Genomic DNA, 20,472 nt, shown 5'->3' on the forward strand with positions numbered 1-20,472 from the left:
TACACACACATACACACACACACACACACACACACGTATACACACGCGGAGGGAATCATGGATAGAACACCGAGAAGGGTAAGTGCTGCAAACATTGGATCAAACGCGGCAGCACCAACGGTAGCAGAGGACGCCATGAAAGTAACTGAGGGGCTTCGTGTGGGCGAAAGCCGCCACCAGCCGGGTGAAAGCTTTCCAACCCAAGCAGGATTCCAAGGCTGGCTTGCAGTCTAGCGTGGCTAACAGCTCAGTCGACTCTAATCGAGCTAGTAGAAGCGCTGCGGTCTACCGTTTATCAGAACGAATGACAACGGCTGACTGGCTCCAGGCGACGGATAAAGGACTCACCTGACAGGGAAGCCTAGGTGTGAGAAAATAGAAAATAGGCGAAAGGCTGAAAGAACGGTTAGACAATAGTAAAACAATTCTGGTTTAAATTGGCGGAGGTGCGCTGGGAAGGAAACTTTCCAATATATCATTTTCGTCATTTGTGTCTATACGTATATTGTCTTTGTAGATGTGTTCTTTTTTGGCTTAGTCTTTGTAGAATTCATGCTGTCGAACTAGGTGATTGGTCTAATTCAAGTTAGCATTGAAGTTATCAGTCGACAGTTAACTAACGTGCGCACAAAGTACTTTTTAATCTACAATCGTCAATTAAATCTTTGTATCCTTAAATTAAACCATTTTACATTTGTGTCATTAGTCTTCTAGTGAAAGGAATAAAGCAAAACGTTACACCAAAATTATCTGTAGTTGCTGATGCTCGAAATGAAACAATTTCCTAGGGTATTCTTACAAGAATAGCAACAACGTTAGTTACTCAACTACTTTTTTTTTGATTTCGTATTACAAGTGATGAACATTAACAACATCTAACGTCCTTAAACAGTCCGTTTTTACTGTATCAGCAACGGATCGTTTCAACTTTGACAGCTACAATATCAAGCTGCGGCTTCCAAGTTTTTTCTTCTTCTGGAGTAGGAATCCAGACGGATTGACAGTTAACAGTGAAACGTCCAGCTCAGCATTACTGTGAGTGCCTTGTTGTCATGTGTTTTGTGCCACCATATTTTATATCAGCGCGATGCATCGTCGCAGAGTGACTAGCCACCCCAACTAGCGCGACGAAAACGCAGAACCAGCCGATAAAGATGTAATACCCGGCTAAGGTGGCCTTGTCTTAGTTGTGCTGTTGTTAATACAGACGAGTGAAGTCCAGCGTGCGACGTTCGAGAAGAGCCGCTGAATATCTACTGCCTGCCGCCACTGCCGTATTCTGTTGGCATTAGTGATATTACCACTGTTAGTCTACCTTTGATCAAATGATGATGAATCGTCGGCGGGGCGTACGTAACATTATTGTTATCATTGTTAGGGTTCTGTCAACATCTGCATTATACAGCCAAGTGGTTAGTGTGCGTTCGTCAAAGCGGCAGCCACTGCCGCCGCCGCCGCCGTCGCTTGCTCCGCTTATGAACGCAACAGGGTGTGACCTCAATAGTCGGGAGGACGAGAGTCGTTACGACATGGCCAATACATATACCGGCAGGCGAAGTAGTACGTAGGCGCTAAACTTTAAGCTAGTAAAAAGGCGTAGAAGACATGCGGCAACCGCTGAATAGCGTCCCATCATATCGCTGATGATAAGATAAATTACTGTCAGTATCGGCAATGCGTCGTTGACGTTCTAGCTATAAACCTCATTTCGTTGCTGGTGACGGCAGCAAACGGCCCACAACAACAGCGCTGCCTGAGCAGATCAGACGCAAGAGGAGACTAAAATGAATGCATTCTTGCTCCAATATCAGCAATTTAAATGGTCTCTAGTGATCGTCCGAATTTGCTTATATGTATCTCTCCGGTTCCCTTCCAGCGATTGCTGAAGCTGCGTACTTGATGCCGATTGCCCAACACTGAAGTGTCAATGGCCACCGCGTCGACTGGTGGATTGGCTGGCAGCTGACTGCAGCTACAGGCTTAGTACGCTTTACAAACAGAACCTGGTAAGGGATCTAATCGTCGTAAAGTTGGCATTAAAATTCTTATTTTGGCCATGGTCATTGGCAGTAGCTATTTTGGTCGCGCTAATGTCTGTACCCTACCGCAGTTGGGCGCGCTGCTGTTGGCAGGCGTTAACGAGCTCGTCGCCGTACATGCTCGTAGCTGTACGCAGCATGTGTGAACGGCCGACGTAAAATCAGAGCGTCCTTCTTTTTTTGTGCGCTGGCTCCACTTGTCAATACGGCGACAGTAATAGTTATTATGTACATATCCTCATGGATCTTTGTGTCGAGGTCAACAATAAAAAACACTTCTGCCGGCAACAGCAGTTGAGGCGTTACCAAAACCAATGTATAGGCTGCATTCAGCCAAGTGTAGTGGCTGTGCCATCGTTCACTGCACAAGCCAGCTCTCCTATGGATGTAACGCAATGTTGCGTATTTATTTGGCTAAAGGATCGAAGCTGAAACCAATTGAGTTTAGACGCAGTCTAGTAGGAGTATTTACTTGCCTGCCACAGTTAGCAGAGTGTTTGCAACTAGCAACCTATGCTTGTACTATATTGTATGTACGGCTGTTGCCGATATTTGTCCACTCCACTTTATTATAGTTCATAGCCGTAATCTATAGTTTTAAGCCGACCTGTCGACAGATTCTCATTGCTATGAAGAAGCGCTATGACACCCACAATTAGTACAAGTTAGTAGGTGGTGACATGCTGCTGCTGCTGCTGGAGACAGGCCATCGTCCTCTATCGTCTATAGGACAAACATGATCACCATCATCAAACGAATATGGTAGTACTAGCGGCGGGTCAATATGCCTCATAAGAAGAACATCATGCGATCCATGTGCTAGGCTGACTGTTAGCTGACGAGCTTCTCAGCGAGACTGGTTGGTCTCTTGGGCTGACGCGAGCCGTGACGACAGCACAGCTCGGCGCGCTACCACTGTCACAGGAAGACTCTATCCGATTTGTGTTATACAAAATACTTACGGGGGAGTTATACTCAATCACATGTAGAGCAATAATAACAAAAAAATTTAAAAAAAAAGCCTGCAAAAGGCAGGCAGCAATTTATCTTGAGATTTTTAAGCTATTCAGAGTATTGCTGTTTTTTTTCGTATAAACGCTTTCATCATGAAGGGGCATTGTCGTCTACGTAGTAGACAAAAGTTCAAAGTCGTAGACAAAGTTGCAGAAATTAGATTTGGAATTTCATTCAAACCGGTAAGCTATTATATGTTTTTGAGCTGGGTTCGACAACATCAGAGAGTATTGATTTATATTCTCGTTTGCGATACTGTTGCTAATAGATTAGTGGGTACTTACAGTTCGGAACCAAAAGACGGCCGGACGAAAAGCAATATCAATGTAAATTCTTGAGCAAATTTTTAACACTCGATGGTGAGAGTTAGCATGGACTGTCTTCATATCAAAGCAAATATACAAGCGTCAGTACATCCCGGTAGACAAGCATCTTTCAGCAGAAGTTCATCTGCTTGTTCTGTAGCTGATAGCTCTCAGTTGTTCCTTTTTCGGCAGTTCTCAATAGCCTATCAATCAGCGAGACAATGCTACAGTACAGCAATTTCTTCGAGGATCTGTCCGTATAGGGCAAGGCCATTGGTTAGTCACTGTTGATTCACCATTTTCACTGGAGGATTAAAATGCATCTATGCCAAGATTCGGATCCAAACCACTTCTGTGTCCCTCGAGTTAGCACTGCATTATCCTCGCGAGGACTGTGTAAAAAATGGATTCAAACGAATTCTATCGATTCAACAACAGACTTCGACAGCACGACTCGTTTAGTACATATCTGATCGATCTTGTTCTATATTTTGATAGCTCAATTTGTGTAAGCGGAGTCTGATACATTCAGTATACGCTTTATGTTAATGTCTAAAACAAATGAACTTCTTCATATTCGACTTTCAAAAGCTTCATTGTAACGCAATGGCACCAGCTTATCATCACTTAACGTGGCACTACTCATAGAAGACCAAAGTGACAGCTGCAGCGCTTTTTAATTTGGCACCCGATTATCAACGAGGTCGTTTACAATAACCGGCTCCCCGTCTCAAACCGTTTAATTGACTCCAATCCGCGACGAGAGTGAAATCGACAAGATGTCAGATCTGCGTCGGAAATGTCTTCCAGAACAATACATAGCTGACTCGCATCATTAACTAAGCTTTTAAGATACGCGACGAAACGTTTAACGCGGGAGATGATAAAGATGACGAAGATACCGCGGGACGGATCAAACATCACTGAAAGGAACGAAGAAAGTGAAATGTGTGACCTTTTGAGAGCTTACTTCTTGGGCCCTACGCGTTCAGTCGTGCCAGAACGTGATTGGGTGTTTAGCAAGTTAACAATCCGGATGCATCAGCTAGTTTAACAATAAATTATACAACTGAATTCTTAAATTACTTAGATTTTATTATTATTTTTTTATTATTAATTAATTAGGTTACTCTTCAAGAGACATATGCTTTGTACCAGGCACGTCTAAAACATCGATGTGCTATGCGAAAGCTACGAAAAAGGGCTGACTCAATCTATTCGTCAGCGGAACATTTTGCGTAATAATAAAACGAGCGTTGATCAAAGTAATACCTTGTGGAAAGGAACACTGCTTTTTAACGATATTGATCTATCGAAAAAATTCGATAGCCTGTTGCTGTTGACATGGTCTAGTACGGCTTAGAAACTGCCTTCGATATCATACCAAACCCAAATTGAGAGGCAGAGACGTTATTTAATGATTATCGAACCTCTTAAGTAATAGAACTTCTGCTGTTTAAATATGATACGTTTTTTTAGGTTTTGGAAATATACCTACGATGTAATATGGTCATGGAAAGTAAAATCTAAGTTGTGTTTACCAGGGCTGCTACAGCCTGTATCTAGCTAAAAAATTGGTTATATATGCCAATGATGTGGAACCGTATACACCCACAACCAGTGAGAAAAATGCGAAGTTACTTAGAAAGACCCGCGTCGATTTTTCAATATAAATTCAAAGGATGGCTTTAAAGCTAAAAGCGTATTGGCAGGGACCGGCGAATATAGGGGTAAGGAATTCAACGCACAATTAGATACTTGATGAGCAAAACATGCATAAACTAGGTAGCGTAAAAAATTTAGGTGTTCGATCCTTGTCGACTCTCAATTTCGCTTAATAGCTCTAAGAACTGTGACTTATCAGTACTCTCAACTTGAATGCAACTGGACATTGAGGGTACTTAGTGTAAACAATAGATGCAACCATCAAACTTGATAACTCTTATGTCGCCCACTGCTTAGCACATTGGAAGCATGACACCTTTTATATGTTGGAAGTTTTTCTTTTCCGAAAAAAAATCAAAAAAGGTTTTTGCAGGAAGTTAGGAAGAAGAAGAACTTAAGTGTGGCATATACCGAGGTTCAGGCGAGATGGTATCGGTTAAGGGTTGAATGAAGGCTGCAGACCTAGCACAGCATTTTCAAATAGTGAATAATAAGGAGACGTAAGTTATAATGTTTACTCTCAATGGAGCATATTCGTGAGTACAGCTTATACTAAGATTGAAGAAGACCGGAAAATTTTCATAGGAAATCTAGGTTTAAGCTTTTGTCTATGGCGTTGTGGTTAAGCCCTATAAACACTGAAGCTGAGTGAAAGTAATTCGACATATAGCAGCATATACAGCTGTTATTTTTAAATAATAAACATAACTCTATTTTGAGTTATGCTTGTTGTTCAATGTGGAAAGATGTAGTGCAAAAAAGATCCGAAATGTATTAACCTCACTAAAAATATGAAAGTGAAGTAACAAGTTAGAACGCTGGAAATGCAGGTTCCATAAAGTTCTGTGACATCATCGATCGGGTCAAGTGGCAAATGGCACAATTTTGTACTTCAGAAATTGGTTACGTGTGGAGCCCATGCGTTAGAAGACAACCTAAAAGGCGACAAAATTGTTTGTCAATAACGCTGGACTGTGCAGCTTATTCCATATCGTTGAATTATTATGTTTAATATGTATGTGTAATAAAATATGTGACGGACATATTGCGTATATATACAACATATATATTACATGTATGTACAAATGTAAAATGAAAGCTCTCAAATTGTCAAGTGACTTTTGGCTCTATATATATATATATATATATATATATATATGTACATATATAAAGTTGAGGACGTGTGAGGTAATTTAAGTTACACCTAGTTTCGTGCTGTAAAAAAGCAATGCTTAATGGCACTAGCACTTGAAACATTTGCTTGTTATTTAATATTTGATAACTGTTCTCAACAAGGATCATACGATTGTCTCTATTTACAGACATGCGGTTTCAGCTTCTCTTGACGGAAAACTGATGATATGGGACACGTGGAGTGGTAATAAGGTGACTAGATTTTTCTCAGCCCGAAAATGAATTTCAGATATTACTATCTGAGTATTTTATAGTATTATCTGTTGTTAGAACATGTTCTGCATTTAACTTGATCTGTGTTGTACCCATGTGGGAGCTCTTGCATTTTTACTTTTGTATCTACGAAAAGATAATTGCCATAGATCTCGAAAGGCTTGGTCAAGCTATATCACGTTTAGTAGGTTACAAAGGAAAAGAACTCGAAATTTCAAAGCGCTAAATTACGTTTGGCAATTGGAAGTGTTTCCAACTATTTTCGTACGTATGCTCGTTTTCTACTTCTTGGTGAACTTAATCAATAATTTATAATAATCAGTAAAATGTTTGTTGTAGCGTTTAATATCTAAGGGCATAAAGGCATACAAGAGAAAAAGTAGTAGTCATTCTTGGCCTATTCTTAGTTGTGTTCTAAACAAAGGTCATGGTATAATAATGCTCCTATTCTGTATTCCTATTTGCCAGTTTAGTATCATTTAAAATTAAAAGAATTGAGAAGATTCTCTTTTTTTTTTTCGTCCGCTTCAAATTCCAAATGATTTCGTGAGACCTTGACCTTAACCTTAACCTTCGTTTATGTTGGCGGGCTTCTGCCATAGCCAGAGACGCCGTCTTGTGTTGTCCAATGTCTCATGTAATAATAATATAGGGTGAGCTGAACCCGATAAATGTTGTGGTGTTATCAAGCGCCGGTTGATGCTTGATTCAAGTCACTCGTATTTCGGCCGATAACACCGACGATTTTCTAATGTATTCGCACGTAATAATTAAAGAAAAACATAATATTAGGAAAATGTTGATTTTTCTGATCTGTGCGATCTTGATGAACCTCTTAGATACATTGACAGCGGATAAACGGTTACGCTTTACTTGAGCACAGACAGTAGTGCAAGAAATTAGATGTTCAGCCTCAAATGGATCGTAGTTGATTGTATAGTTCTACGCGTCTAATCCTGTACAGTACATTGGAGTAAAAACTTGCTCGCAATATTCCGCTAGATATGTACAATATCCGTTGAGAGCTTCCGTTCTCCGCAAATTATTATATAGCGAAGTATAACACGTGCAAGAACTGACATAAAAACAATCGAATATGACGCTGTTTAAATGGGTATAGACAGCTCATGTATGTCTAAGTGGGCGAATTGTAAGGCAAAGTGAACTCACGGCGTTCTATTTTAAGCCAGTAGTTAGTAACGCCAAGGAGTACGTCGTTGTAACAAAAGATGTTATCTCGCCAAAAGCCTTCTTCTCAGAGCGTGACCTTATATCTATACGTCGAATGATTGTTTTATTATATTGCGTTACCCGTTAAAGTAGCAGGGTAGGTTCTTAACTAAAATTAAATAATACATACATTGAATTTATGCTGAATTCACGAATTCGTTGGCAGGTCCGAATCATCCCAGTACGCACAACATGGATTATGGGTGCGGCCTTCGAAAGTTCGGGTCGTTTTGTGGCCGTGGGTGGTATGGATAATATGTGTACAATTTACGATTTGGACAAAAAGTGGACAGGGAGCGGTGCCGGAAGCGAAGGTGGCGGTGTTCTGGGCGCTGCACTCGTCCGGGAACTGGCGGGTCTTCAAGGCTACCTCAGTTGTTGCGTGTTCGTGCACCAAGACCGAATTATTGTCGGCTCCGCCGACACAAAAATGTATGATGAGGGGTAATTTGTGGAATTCGGAGTTTAGCTCCGCATTATTTCAGCGCTATTTAAAAGTGTAAACGCAACTTGAAAAACCCATAGTTCACGAATGGAAGAAAGGACTAGAAATTAAAGCTTAGATTGCGTCATAAATAAAAAAGAAGTTTTATAAAATTAGCTCAAATTCTCTCTTCCCATGAATAATTAAAATAAATTTAATATACATGTAAAATATAGCTGACTGAATGATTTAAAAATTATAACGTTAAATATAGCATGGCAGTATATATGTATATATAACTAGTGTCCAGTTAACTTTTTTGTTGTTACCATCGTTCTTTACAGCTATGTGTTCGATATCCCAAACGGCCGCAAGTTGCAGGAGTATACAGCGCATGACGCCGACGTTATTGGTATAAGCGTTCAACCTGGCGATACCAATGTGTTTGTCACCGCATCGATGGATAAAACGTGCAAACTGTTTGACTTGCGACAACCTGATCAGTGTCGACAAAATTTTGCCGGTCATGAATTGGACGTGAACGATGTCAGCGTAAGTCACGCCATCCATTCTTTTTCACACACGGCATTTTATACGTAAATATGAAGAAGCCGAGGACAATACACCCGCAAGACAAAAGACAGATCTGATTCATTTCTATTTCCTAGATCGCTTGAAAGTTCAAATGCGCAACTTCCTACATAGCTTTCTACAATGAAGAACTGGAATATAATTTATAACTTGTAAACAGGCCTGAGGTGCCTAAGATGAACTCGAAGGCGAATTCACTACTCACATGTTTTACACACACGGTCGTGCATCCACAGCTTTAGTAATAGTAAAACGAGCTGGACAACCTCGTCTGCGTAACACCTTATTCATTACTATGAAAAAAGCATGCTCACTATTGTTCTTAGCATACCCTAATAGCATTGGGGATGATTATAATAATAATCTGGGTTGATCCTGCGTTGCAGTTTCAAAATAATGGCCACATGTTTACGTCATGTTCAGAGGACAAAAGCTGTCGCCTCTTTGATATCCGTTCCGACATCGAAGTCGCATCCTTCTGGGAACCCGCCAAACAAGCGGCCTTCACTTGCGTGGCCAATTCGAAATCTGGTAAGGACACTTACACACATATCTTTGGGATGAGTAATTATTTATCCATTAAAACGTACATTCATCATAGTTCCAAAATATCATATCGTAGAATCTACAAAACTGTGAATTAAATAAAACGGCGACAAATACCTGTTCTTAGCACCGAGCAAAGGTGGATTGTTTTACATATACTTAAAGCCAAGGTGACTTGCCTTAAACCTTCTCATTGAAAAAAGCTTAATAGATTTTGATATTTGATAATGTAACTTCGAAAATAGCTGCCCGTGATAGTAAATGCCAGGGCCTAATTATAAGGAATCCTATGGTAGGGTTGAAGCCATTGGTTTATAGGCCAACATTCCGTACACTTTTTTTCCATAATTTGAATTTTCAAAAGAAGAACGTTAGTGAGAAATATACAGGTAGGTTACTTACATATATTGCACGTTAGTTTAGCTCATATAGCGTTGGGTGACTTCCTAAACATTCAGTTCTGCGGTTCTGCGTACTCTGTCTATATTCACAACTCTTGATTTTCAAGTGAGCTCGTCCCTTTAGTAACTACGCCCTAAACACAGATGCTAACCCATATTTTTGTGCCCACACTAAGTAACTAATTCTTTTTCCTTAACAGATTTCCTCACTTAGTACTCATACTCGAAAAATGAAAAATTTTCATTTAATACTTTGTCTATCTCTTTTATGTTTGGTCGATTGTCCTCGATTTCAGGACGCCTTCTTTTGGCTGGCGCGGACGACGATACTGTACACATATGGGATATTGTCGGCGGGTCCACACCCGAGGAGAGTCATCTAGGAAATTTGTGGGGCCATGACGGTCGCATATCGTCAATGTCGATGGCACCAAACGGTATGGCCGCGGTGACTGCCTCTTGGGACAGTTCGGTGCGTATTTGGGCTTAACAACTGACGCTCTCCATGTCATCCACCCCAAATAATAATCCCACAAAAGGAGACTGAGATATCGGTAGACATCTTCGGGGGGTGGTATGCAGACAGCCAAAAACGGAGGTAGATCGTGCACTGTAACCATGTCAGCCGTTTGCGTTGAGCAAGGCCAGCAGCATCGTTTGCCCTACTTCTAATACTGCTAATATTTATACTAATATGGCTGCTTGAGCGTCGTGAAGCCTCCAGAAGAATATCTGCTCACTCACCTCTATATAGCCCATAATAACAATAATATCCCTGAAAAAAGAAATTCGAGAGAGAAAGAAGCTGATAAAATGGAAATCGAGTCCACCTCCAGCCAACAAACTAGACTAAGTAGGAGAAAGCCCATTTGCGTCTCGTCGACAGGAATCGGATTCACTCAGTCCGTCTCTTTGACCGTTCGGTAGCCCATGAAGGTGTTGAGAATAAAACAAAAATCTTTTTAGCGTCAGCTAGAATTTAATAAAAGCTCAAGAGCAAGAGGGAAAGAAAGTAAATGGCAGGCGGGGGAAGCAAATACAATCAAACAGCAAACGAGAGTAGTGGCGAAGGCACGATATATAGCACGGAACAGCGCAGGTAGTGATACGCCTTATGCATGTGGATCATGTGTACGCTTCCACAACGTGCACACCGGCCAAAGGTGAGGTAAAAAATTTGCAGCTTTGGAATCGATTAGACGTTGTAATTTATTTTATCGTCGGTGTCCATTATATAGGGTCGAAAAATATAGTTTACACGTTTGTATTGTTTACATTAACATCTACATTATAATATACGTGTGTAAATATAATATTATAATCGTAAGAAGTTTTCATATGATACGACTCCGGTTTTCTTCCATTTAAATGAAGAAAATCATATTTTATGAAATAAACAATATATATATATATATTGTTTTTCATTAATTTCTGATGTTCCATAGCTTACTCTTTTTATGTGTTTTTTCTTATCCTTCGTGCATCGATTACAGATTATGGATCAGGGTCTTTCTTTTCTTGGCGGTGAGAGAACATTGCAGTGCAGCCCAGTTTTAGAGCTCGCTGGCCACATTTTGGTCGATGGATATTTATTCCGGAGCCACATAGCAGTGGACAGAATTTTTTTTGCAGACAAAAGACAACTGGCATGAGAATGCAAGAGCCCATTTATCGTTCGTCGCTGACTGCAGCCGCAAGCAGTAGCTGGCGGATAACAGATAACGAAATACGGTCGGGCCGAGGACATCATTAAACATAAGACGCACGCACACGTTGAATGGAACTGAATGGAATTGCTAACTGTAAGGACAGAAAGCTTGAAAGATACGAGTGCGCGGGCATATATGTAAGGCGAAGATACTGATAATGAGGTGTTAACTTTAAATAGAGAATGATAACGATAAAAAAAAAACGGAATATATATAGGATCAACCCTCGCCCGATATAAGACTGCCACGGAGGACATTAAAAATCATAAGGTGACAGCAGCGAATATCTACAGCAGGCGCTCAGAGGAATCATTTGCTGCTCAATTGACGTTTTGTAGATCATCTGACGTGGCAAGAAATAAACTGCCAAATATCCGAACGTGACTGCGTAGTCATTCTGTATTTTGGTAGATAGAAGAAAGAGTTGTGTGAGATATGTGAAATATAAAATATGGTATAGTATAGGTGTCAGTCTTACGCAAATAGGTAGGTCAAAATGTCCCGGTTAGAGCCAGTATTTCCTTCACCAAGACTTCTAAATTACATCAGATTTTCATCTACATATTGTCACCGTACTTTACAAATGATGTGTCAGACAAGACACTTCACTGTGTTCGAACCGATTTGAATATAAAGATGTTTCCATTAAAAAAGTAGAAATACACCAACAGCTAATACACCAGGATGCCATAGGTTCTATCAGATTTTTTTTATAGAGCTAAGATTTTTTAACCCTGATACCCATGCATTAGGTAATCATGAGAGCTAATGAACACTAAACAACGATTTCAAATATATGAGGAATGCAGCCATGTTCACGTTGGTCAAATTCAACCGTACGAAAAACTAAAACTAAGACTCACCAGCTAGGCTAGTCATGTCGCATTCTGAGCACAGCCCAAAAGCAGATACTGTGAAGTCCTCATAGTGGAAGCACCGTATATATAGTGTTACCTGTATTTTAGACTATCCGAAACGGACTGCCTAGATCTCCGACAATGGCTATTCGAAATATGTAAAATAAAGAACAACTCCTTAATTGAGTTCTCACCGAATCGTACTTGATTAAATATTATTTTATTTTAGTCTAATATCTAATATTTGTCTGGCAGAACAGAAACCCTTTCTGCTTGCCCATATGTCTCCCATCTGTACGAAATCACAAGCGAGACATGTCGTTATTTCTCGTTGCTCTCTGTTCGAATCAAACTAAAGTGTGTCATCCTAACCCTGTGCCCGTCACCATCAAAACAAATACGAAATCTAAAATGAGAACACAATAATAGCTTTATTGTTAAACATCCAATCATTTTCATTGTTATATATCCTTTACGGTTTCCTTCATAGTTCAGCAGTACATTCTCGCTTCCGTACTTCCCCTTCCCCATCGATTTTCCTGGAGTTTTTTTCAAAGTTGTCGTTTTTCCTGTTTATAACTCGAATCTCAAATCTTTTCGTTCACGTTTACCATTTCAGCTTATATCTCCTTTACATTATCGCCGTTGCGCACGATTTCTCAACGCATCTTTTGTTCTTTCTTTTTAACTCGATTTATTTCTCCCAAATCACCTATTTCTCTCCACGGCGATTCTCTACACCCTTCCATCCATCCATCTCCTATTTCATTCATCATTTAATTATTAGCTTAATTAATAATACTATTAATCAATCTTTATTCTCAATATTTCATCTCTTTTACACTAAAAGCTATTTACAAGATATACACTGACCATTAATATTACTATGTACTAGAACACAATAGTCATTTTTGTTGTTGGTGTTGTTGTTGCGGTTGTCGACATTACCGCCTGTTTCGGTGTCACAACTCTAACTTTGCTGTGAGGACAGGTCAAGAGGTATAGGTTGGCTATGCTGCTGTGCAGTGGAGGAAGATTGTCCGCCTGAAGTGTTATTACTGCTCGCACTGCTGACGCTGCTGCTGTTGCTGCCACCGTTGTTATTTGTGGCAGTGGACCCGCTGTTCGTAGTTGGTACGGCTGCTGTGGAGGTGGTCGTGGACCCGGGCGTCGGTGGTCCGTGGCTAGGGGCCGAATTGTGGGAGTCGATCGAACTCGAACTTTCTTGCGAGGGTGAGCCACGCTCCGGCCACGCAATTCCTGTCGAGGTGGTCGAGGCACGCTGGGCTTTACGGCCCCCTCGCCGTTTGCCACTACTGCTTCCTCCTCCACCAACACTGCTAACACCGCCACCGCTCCCGCTTCCGGTGTTGGCTCCGCCGGCGGCAGGCGACGTCACCTGCGCTGGGTTGTCAGGTGCTTCAACCCACGACTTTCGCTCTTGGTGAGCCTGATGGTTCAGCTTCAGTATAAGCTGGCCGCCTAGATAGAACTTAAGACTGCCCTGGCCGGGTGCAGCACCACCTCCTGCACCTCCCGTGCCTGCGGCTCCTCCCCCTCCGTGACTAGTCTGCGCAGCTCCTTCTCGACCCCCTCGGCCGTTACCGCCACCATCGTTGCCTGCTGTTCCTAAGCCGCCGCTAGTAGATATTAGCGCAGACGATTCTGTATTGGTCGCACCACCCCCCAGTAACAGATGTTGCTGGTTATCCGACTTGCGACCAATAATTCGCGCTGGGATTGGTTTGATCTCCGACGGCGGATTCTCGTCAACGGGCGTATCGACGTCGGGATCGGTACAGCCCGTGCCAGCCGCACTGCCGGCGCTACCGTCGTGGTCGTTGTCACTTGTCGCCGCACCATCCCCGTCACCCAGCACTGCATCATCATCGTCCGCGCCGTCCTCTCCTTCGGCGCCATCCTCGCACTCGCTGCCAGTTTCATCTTCCGGTTCTGCAAGCTTCTTTCGGTTGGCGTTCTCACATCGGTCGATAGCGCACGCCAGCAGTTCGGCTTCCCTATTAGTCCAGTTGGCTTTGACCGACATGCGGCAGCCCGCGTCACGATGACACGGATGATGGCTCATGACAAACTCGGTCAGCCCTCTAATGGCGCTCTGCAGGTTCTCGTGACTTCGGTGCTCCAGAGTGCGACTGAAGACGCTGACTGCCTTGGCCATTGATAGATACTCCTGGATAGTTTGGTCGCTCAACGACTCAGGTCGCCACCGCAATGTCTCCAGATCCTCGAGTCGGCGGTTATCACTCTCGCCAGGCTTGAGAAGCGCCGGCACAGACGCCTGATATTGGCGGCCGACACGAATTCGATTGCGCGTCTTGTTGCGACTTTCCTCTTCCCAGAACGCGTCGAAGTCGACGTCGTTGCTTGCATCCATGTTGTTTTCCGCGCCTGCTCCTGCGGGCTGCGCCACGTCGACGCGTTGACGTATGCGCTATCAAGGCAAGACAGGCCTCGGAGGTAGCAGCAGCGGAAGCCTAGCGCGCGGTGCCAGGGCTCCGCGCGCGTCTGAGGTACGCGGCCACGCATCCAGCCGCAGCCACGGCCATCAGCTACTGCCCACTCAACCGGACATAGATCGGCCGAACGGTGGGGACTGATCACGTAAGGTGGTTCACCACTTGCACTTGCACAGACTTGGCAGAGATATTCTTAATGTTGTTAGCTATATTTGAATGATATTGCGCTTTTCGATATGGTGCTCCACCTGTAAAAACAGCAGTAGCAAAACAAATAAGAGCAAAAACAACATTAAAATGATATGGCATCACATAGCGTTTGATACTAGCAAAATATGAGGATTTCACGCATACACAAAAAATAGGACAATAATGAGGAGGTAATAATAAATGGCGGACGCTGGAACACGATAAAAATATATTATGGCTATTATTAAAGGCTGAATGTACTGCTTCAAAAAATAAATAAGTGGAAAGTGAAAAATAAAGATACTTTTAGAAACAATATAGAATATATAAAAGAAGAGGATAAAGATTACTATTCTTTAGCCAATTACATGCACATTAGTAATACATACATGTGTGTGTGTGTGTGTGTGTGTGTGTGTATGTGTGTGTGTGTGTGTGTGTGTGTGTGTGTGTGTGTGCACTAGAATGCTATCCAGCATCTGTAGCAGTGTAAAACATAAAAAATTGGCTCATTTCGTAACATAATTTCAATAATGCTACCTTCCTTTCAGAGTAAAAACTAAAAATCGAAGGAACTCAATTTGAAAAAAAGCAATATGTTAGCTTTGACAGTGTACAATGATTGTTGGCATAATGCGAACCAACTAGATAGATAAATATACCATATATATCATCATGAAACTGTTAGAACGCCTAATGTTGAGAACGATTATGTGCCTTGCAATTACTCATTCAGGGTGATAACAAAGCTCGTATTCACGGCATTGGCAGTATTTTTGTTAGAGAACATTTCCTTTATTTTGCTATGCCACGAATAAGCAAAACGTAGTCAGTAGCCTAAATCGAATTAATTATAATATGAATTCTCATGAGAAGAAAAACCGACCAGTTCAACATTAAGAGTCACCGAACAAATTTCTCATAAGTGTAAAACCCAACTTGAGTGCTAGTTTATCTAAGCCTCGAAAAGGGTGGTTTCATCGATCGAACAACGGCCAGAACACGGCCATCAGTCCCATCAAATGCTTTGCGTTAGTTCAATGCACACGAATCCAACGCGTATTTCTTAGCACTTATTATGAGCGATGTATATTCGTAAGGCCCAATTTAACTAGAAATGCGTTTATAATATATGACATACTTAGCGACTTTACTTGTCCATTGATAGTGAAAATAACAGTCGACAAGTGGGCTGTTTACTTAGATCCATAAATAGAACCCGTACCACCGCGGCGCTCTGAAAATGCAGATTCGCTTTCAAACCATCCACGGTAGCACGAGATGTGCATAAGTAAGTACTTCTACCGAGAGTCTAGTGTAGACTGAAAAACTTCTTCAATATAAGGTTTTGTATCACTGCAATATTTTTTAGCGATTTAAAAATTGCTCGTCGCCTTATGCAAAAAAAAAAAATTAGTATTTTAAACCTTTCCGGTTTGAAGCCGTCACATGACTATTATTTAAACAAGATAGACGTGTGCTGTTAGCTAGATCATCAAATGTTCATAAATTTCCACTTAGTCAATACCATCAAAAGTTGTAACAGATTATCAATGTTGTGGACATTGCTATATGATCATCTTACTCCGTCCAAATGAGTGCTATAGTGTGAAAACCGTATCTACGTAATACTTATATGAAATCAGAACGTGTATATGTTTTCCGGTACATAAGTTTTCATTTTTCAGAAAAACAAAAAAAAACGTTATTTTTCAATTCAACAGGGGAATGTTTTACTCTCAAAAAAAAACATTGTTTTCTCCTTAGGAAATGTTCCGTCCTTTCTTGATAAAAGTTCTGCATTTCCTTCAGGGTAATTGGAAGCCAAATTGTGTCGCGTTGGATAGGAGAAAACTAGCTGGATAATCATAAAGCAAGCGTTATTAGTCCTCTGTTGATGAACAGCAGTCTACTTGATCATCCGAGAAATGATATTAAAATAGAAAACTACTACCTCAACAGTAAGAACATTGTACTCTTTTATCTCGACGTAGCACTGGTGCCCTTGCAGCAGGGAACGAACCCATCGAAATAAGTACACGAAATGTGCACTTCCAAATAAACTGACTAACACGTAACGGTCGTTAATTATAGACACCAATTCACAAACTATCTTAAATAATTCGTCGCCCGTAAAACGGTCGGTTCAGTCGAAATCAATTGCCGTCTTTGTTTACATAAACGTCATCCGCATTCGCTTAACGGATAGGAGGATATTTTGAGGAGGCGTATAGGTGTTAAAGCGGATCGATGAGGTTTTAGCACAAACAACAATACAAACATAAATATATATGAAGGCACCTGTGGATAGTATTGGCAGCGCCGCAGCTGTAAGACAGAAATTACGGAAATATCGTCGTACGTGTAAAGCTAACCTCTCTTAACTATAACTGACGAATAATTCCTTACTCTGGGTACTCTTGACTAACATCTATACCCAGATTCATCTAACAATAAGGACCACATTAAACAAACAATTCATCTTTAGAATTAATTACACAAATATCGCGCTAAGAAAAAGATACGTCAACATCACTAAAAAACACTGTAGCCAAATCAACGTCGTGACTGTTACCGTCTTGTTCGCTGATGAGTCTATACGAAAGTTTAAAAAGTAATCGAATCGCCTGATCCCCTGATTTGTCGCTTTCAATTTATGACGGTAATAATGATCGTTATTATTATGGTAGGTAACGTACATTTAGATGGCGCGACATACATTAAATTTAGCTTGTGCGCCATCTTGCGTACGCTGTGCCCTAGTATTTACTTCAAAAGAAACGCCAATTACATTAAACTACACAGGTCTCTATACTGCCACACGTTATAGGCAACAAACTAAACGTTGAATTAATAACCATAGAACACGAACAATTTTGGTCACTGTACCTTAGCGTATATGTGGCTTAGCAGCTGACCCGCGCACGTTGCATACTATAACTAAGAATGGGCATATATAGCGCTGGCGTGAGCTACTTGCTGTCACGATAGGAGACATCTCGAAATTTAGACAGTTGGCACGTGTATTCGACGAATCAAATAACTAACTCTCTGTCATACGGAAGATATATGATGTGTATTGTACGGTATTGAACCATTATTGATCACTAAACTTGTAGCGCAGGTCACACGCTGTAAACCGTTAATGACAGAACTTAAGTAGTTGACGCGTGTAAGCGCCCGCGACTGTCGTCGCCATGGCCCACTCAAAAAAGAGACGGGACCAATAAAGAAAATATTTTAATTCCAGCGATTATTTAGCAGACAGCGTTGGCGGATGACACCGTCGGCCACTCGCGCAACAAAGTATACGAACTCCAACATGTCGACAGATTTCTCATTTGACAGCAAACTTATGTAGAATAAACAGACGTTAAAAATAATACTGTTCGTCTGTTCGACAGTAACTCACAGTATATAGTATTGCTGATTAAAGTAAGATTCATAATAAAACGCATATGTATGAACATATACAATTGTCTACATAAATATACGTAAATAGTTTCTTAACGCGATCTAATGCTTTTTATGTTATGCCGTTAATGCTATCGCCGTTTTGAACGTTTGGATAAAAATACACAGCATTGGACCCGTAGTCTGCTGTCTAGTGGCAGTAGAATAAGTCTGAAATATATATGGATTCCTGATCACAACCATATATTAAATTAGAGATCAAACTTTCTTCTATTATTAATGGTATTATTGAGAAACCTACCAGACACTAGTAACTACTGGACAATACTTGCCTGTATGTATACGGGTCGATGTTGAGCGACAAACTAGCACAGCTGCGAGTTAACAGAATGTGGATCTTCTTGCGTTTTGTTTGTGACCGGCGGAAGTCGATCAGCAGTAGCCCGTTTAGATGAACGGACACACGTTTGCTTTATTCGTATCACCAAAGTAGACCGCCACTAGGCAAGTCCTAGGCGCGCAACTGTCGACGCTGCTTAACAACGAGTAACGGAGTAGTTCCGTAGCATTCCTTCTACCGAACACAAACTATTATCAGCACGAATACTATGTATTCATTATCGACGGGCCCAGCGATACTCAATGCTACAACGGCGAGACCCTTAAATATATATATATATACACATATGTAACACGGAATTGATTTACTACATCATGGACACTAAACTTGATCCATTGCAGCCTGCCAAACCACCAAACGGAGTCAGAAATGGATAATTGTGTAGTGAAATGTTGAAGTGTTGCTGTCGCTCTTACTGGCAAAAATTGCGACCGTTTTTTCTTTGTCACTCTTTCATTCGATCTCGACTTAACGGTAATAATCCAAACACAGAACTTCGACCTGTTTCGCCGATAGTTTTTCCGCCTATATATGCTCCAGTCCAGGTATGTTTTCTTCAATGTGTCGGTTTGTTTATGTTGCAGGTTCACACCAGCACAGTGGATAAACACCGGAGCGATTTCCTTTTGCACTTTACGATTCGTCACAAATTGGCGATCAAAATCAGTTACTTTAGAATTTCCAATTTCTTTCTCCGGAAGAATCGAACCTTATAGGGTACGGTAACGACGACAATGGGGGAAATGAGTGACGCCAGCAATGTTGTTCAGTCGTACGCGCCAACTAGCAAATTCCGTAACGTTGTCCGATTACCGGATTCCAGCGGCCGTGGCAGTTGTAGGCGCCGCTTTTCGTTGGGCCTTCACGTCGGTGTCGCCGAGCCGACTGCTCCTCTTTGTCGTCAAAGTCTCACCACACTCACAGTGCTCACTACCATAACAAACAATCCACGCGACGTCGACTACTATGTGCTGTTGTTAGCTAATTTTTCTCGCGGTGTCCGCTCCCACGAACGGCGTTCAGTCCGTTTAGCTACTGTTTTACCCGCGCTGCAGTTTAGCTCCGTCGGCAGTCGATTGTGCAGCGGCACGAAGTTTCAAGACGGAGTTTATCGCAGAACTGACCGTAGCTAAGTTCGCTTGCCCTGTTCTAGCCGCAAACACCGTACAGACTAAACCGTAACAGCAAGAGCAGCAGGACTCTTCGAGACTGGACTTGGACGACAGCAGTAGCAGCAAGCAGCGGCGGAAGCGGCAGCGTTTGTCGTCGTGCAAAAACAACATGGCTACCTCCCTTGCCTCGCGACAGCGGCGGCGGCGGCGGCATCATTCGCTCGCTTGTTCATTCACTCTTTCTGCTTCGGCTGCTGCGATACACTCTATCGCTCCACCGTACTGTCTCTAATAATTGGCCTATGTACACCCTTACGACTCTTTCAGCTGTCGTTGTCCGGCGGTGAGTCCAGAGGCGGAGAGACACAGGCCACCACGAATGCTTGTTCATTTATAAGTAAAAATAACTGGGACTGCTCAATAAGACAAAAAAAAAAAAAAAAAATACAACTACTGCTGCTATAACGATGTGCGACACGACGGCGGCTGCTGCTGCTGCCGCCGTTACCAGTGACCATATGCTAGTGTTGCCGGCCGCCCGACTCAACACAGCCGCGCTCACTCCGCATAAATACGTTCACACTACACGCGCATAGTTTAGAGTCGGCCCTTACGGATATAAACAAACTGGTACACGCGGTTTCTCTAAGAAAGGTTGATATCTACGCGATATACAGGCAGAATCAACGTCG

The 20,472-nt window shown here is 41.9% G+C and overlaps 2 protein-coding genes across 2 annotated transcripts in view; one reads left to right on the forward strand and one right to left on the reverse strand.

The window, feature by feature from the left end:
- The window catches only part of LOC111261884 (guanine nucleotide-binding protein subunit beta-2), a 20,929-nt gene extending 9,219 nt beyond the window's left edge, over positions 1-11,710 (forward strand). Inside the window, exons 3-8 of the mRNA XM_022835720.2 lie at positions 6,346-6,409; positions 7,827-8,092; positions 8,429-8,636; positions 9,062-9,206; positions 9,919-10,785; positions 11,116-11,710. Of these exons, the coding sequence (XP_022691455.1) occupies positions 6,346-6,409; positions 7,827-8,092; positions 8,429-8,636; positions 9,062-9,206; positions 9,919-10,112 (877 nt within the window). The 3' untranslated portion in view covers positions 10,113-10,785; positions 11,116-11,710. The remainder of the gene's footprint in view (positions 1-6,345; positions 6,410-7,826; positions 8,093-8,428; positions 8,637-9,061; positions 9,207-9,918; positions 10,786-11,115) is intronic.
- Positions 11,711-12,595: 885 nt separating this feature from the next.
- Positions 12,596-19,961, reverse strand: LOC111261882 (uncharacterized). The gene is made up of 2 exons (XM_022835718.2): positions 18,601-19,961; positions 12,596-14,913 (listed from the first exon to the last, which is right to left on the reverse strand). Exon 2 carries the CDS (start codon positions 14,581-14,583, stop codon positions 13,159-13,161), a length of 1,425 nt encoding a protein of 474 aa, XP_022691453.1. The 5' UTR covers positions 14,584-14,913; positions 18,601-19,961; the 3' UTR covers positions 12,596-13,158.
- Between the last annotated feature and the right edge of the window lie 511 nt (positions 19,962-20,472).

Source organism: Varroa jacobsoni, unplaced genomic scaffold (assembly GCF_002532875.2).
Source record: "Varroa jacobsoni isolate VJ856 unplaced genomic scaffold, vjacob_1.0 scaffold_608, whole genome shotgun sequence".
NCBI classification, from domain to species: domain Eukaryota; kingdom Metazoa; phylum Arthropoda; class Arachnida; order Mesostigmata; family Varroidae; genus Varroa; species Varroa jacobsoni.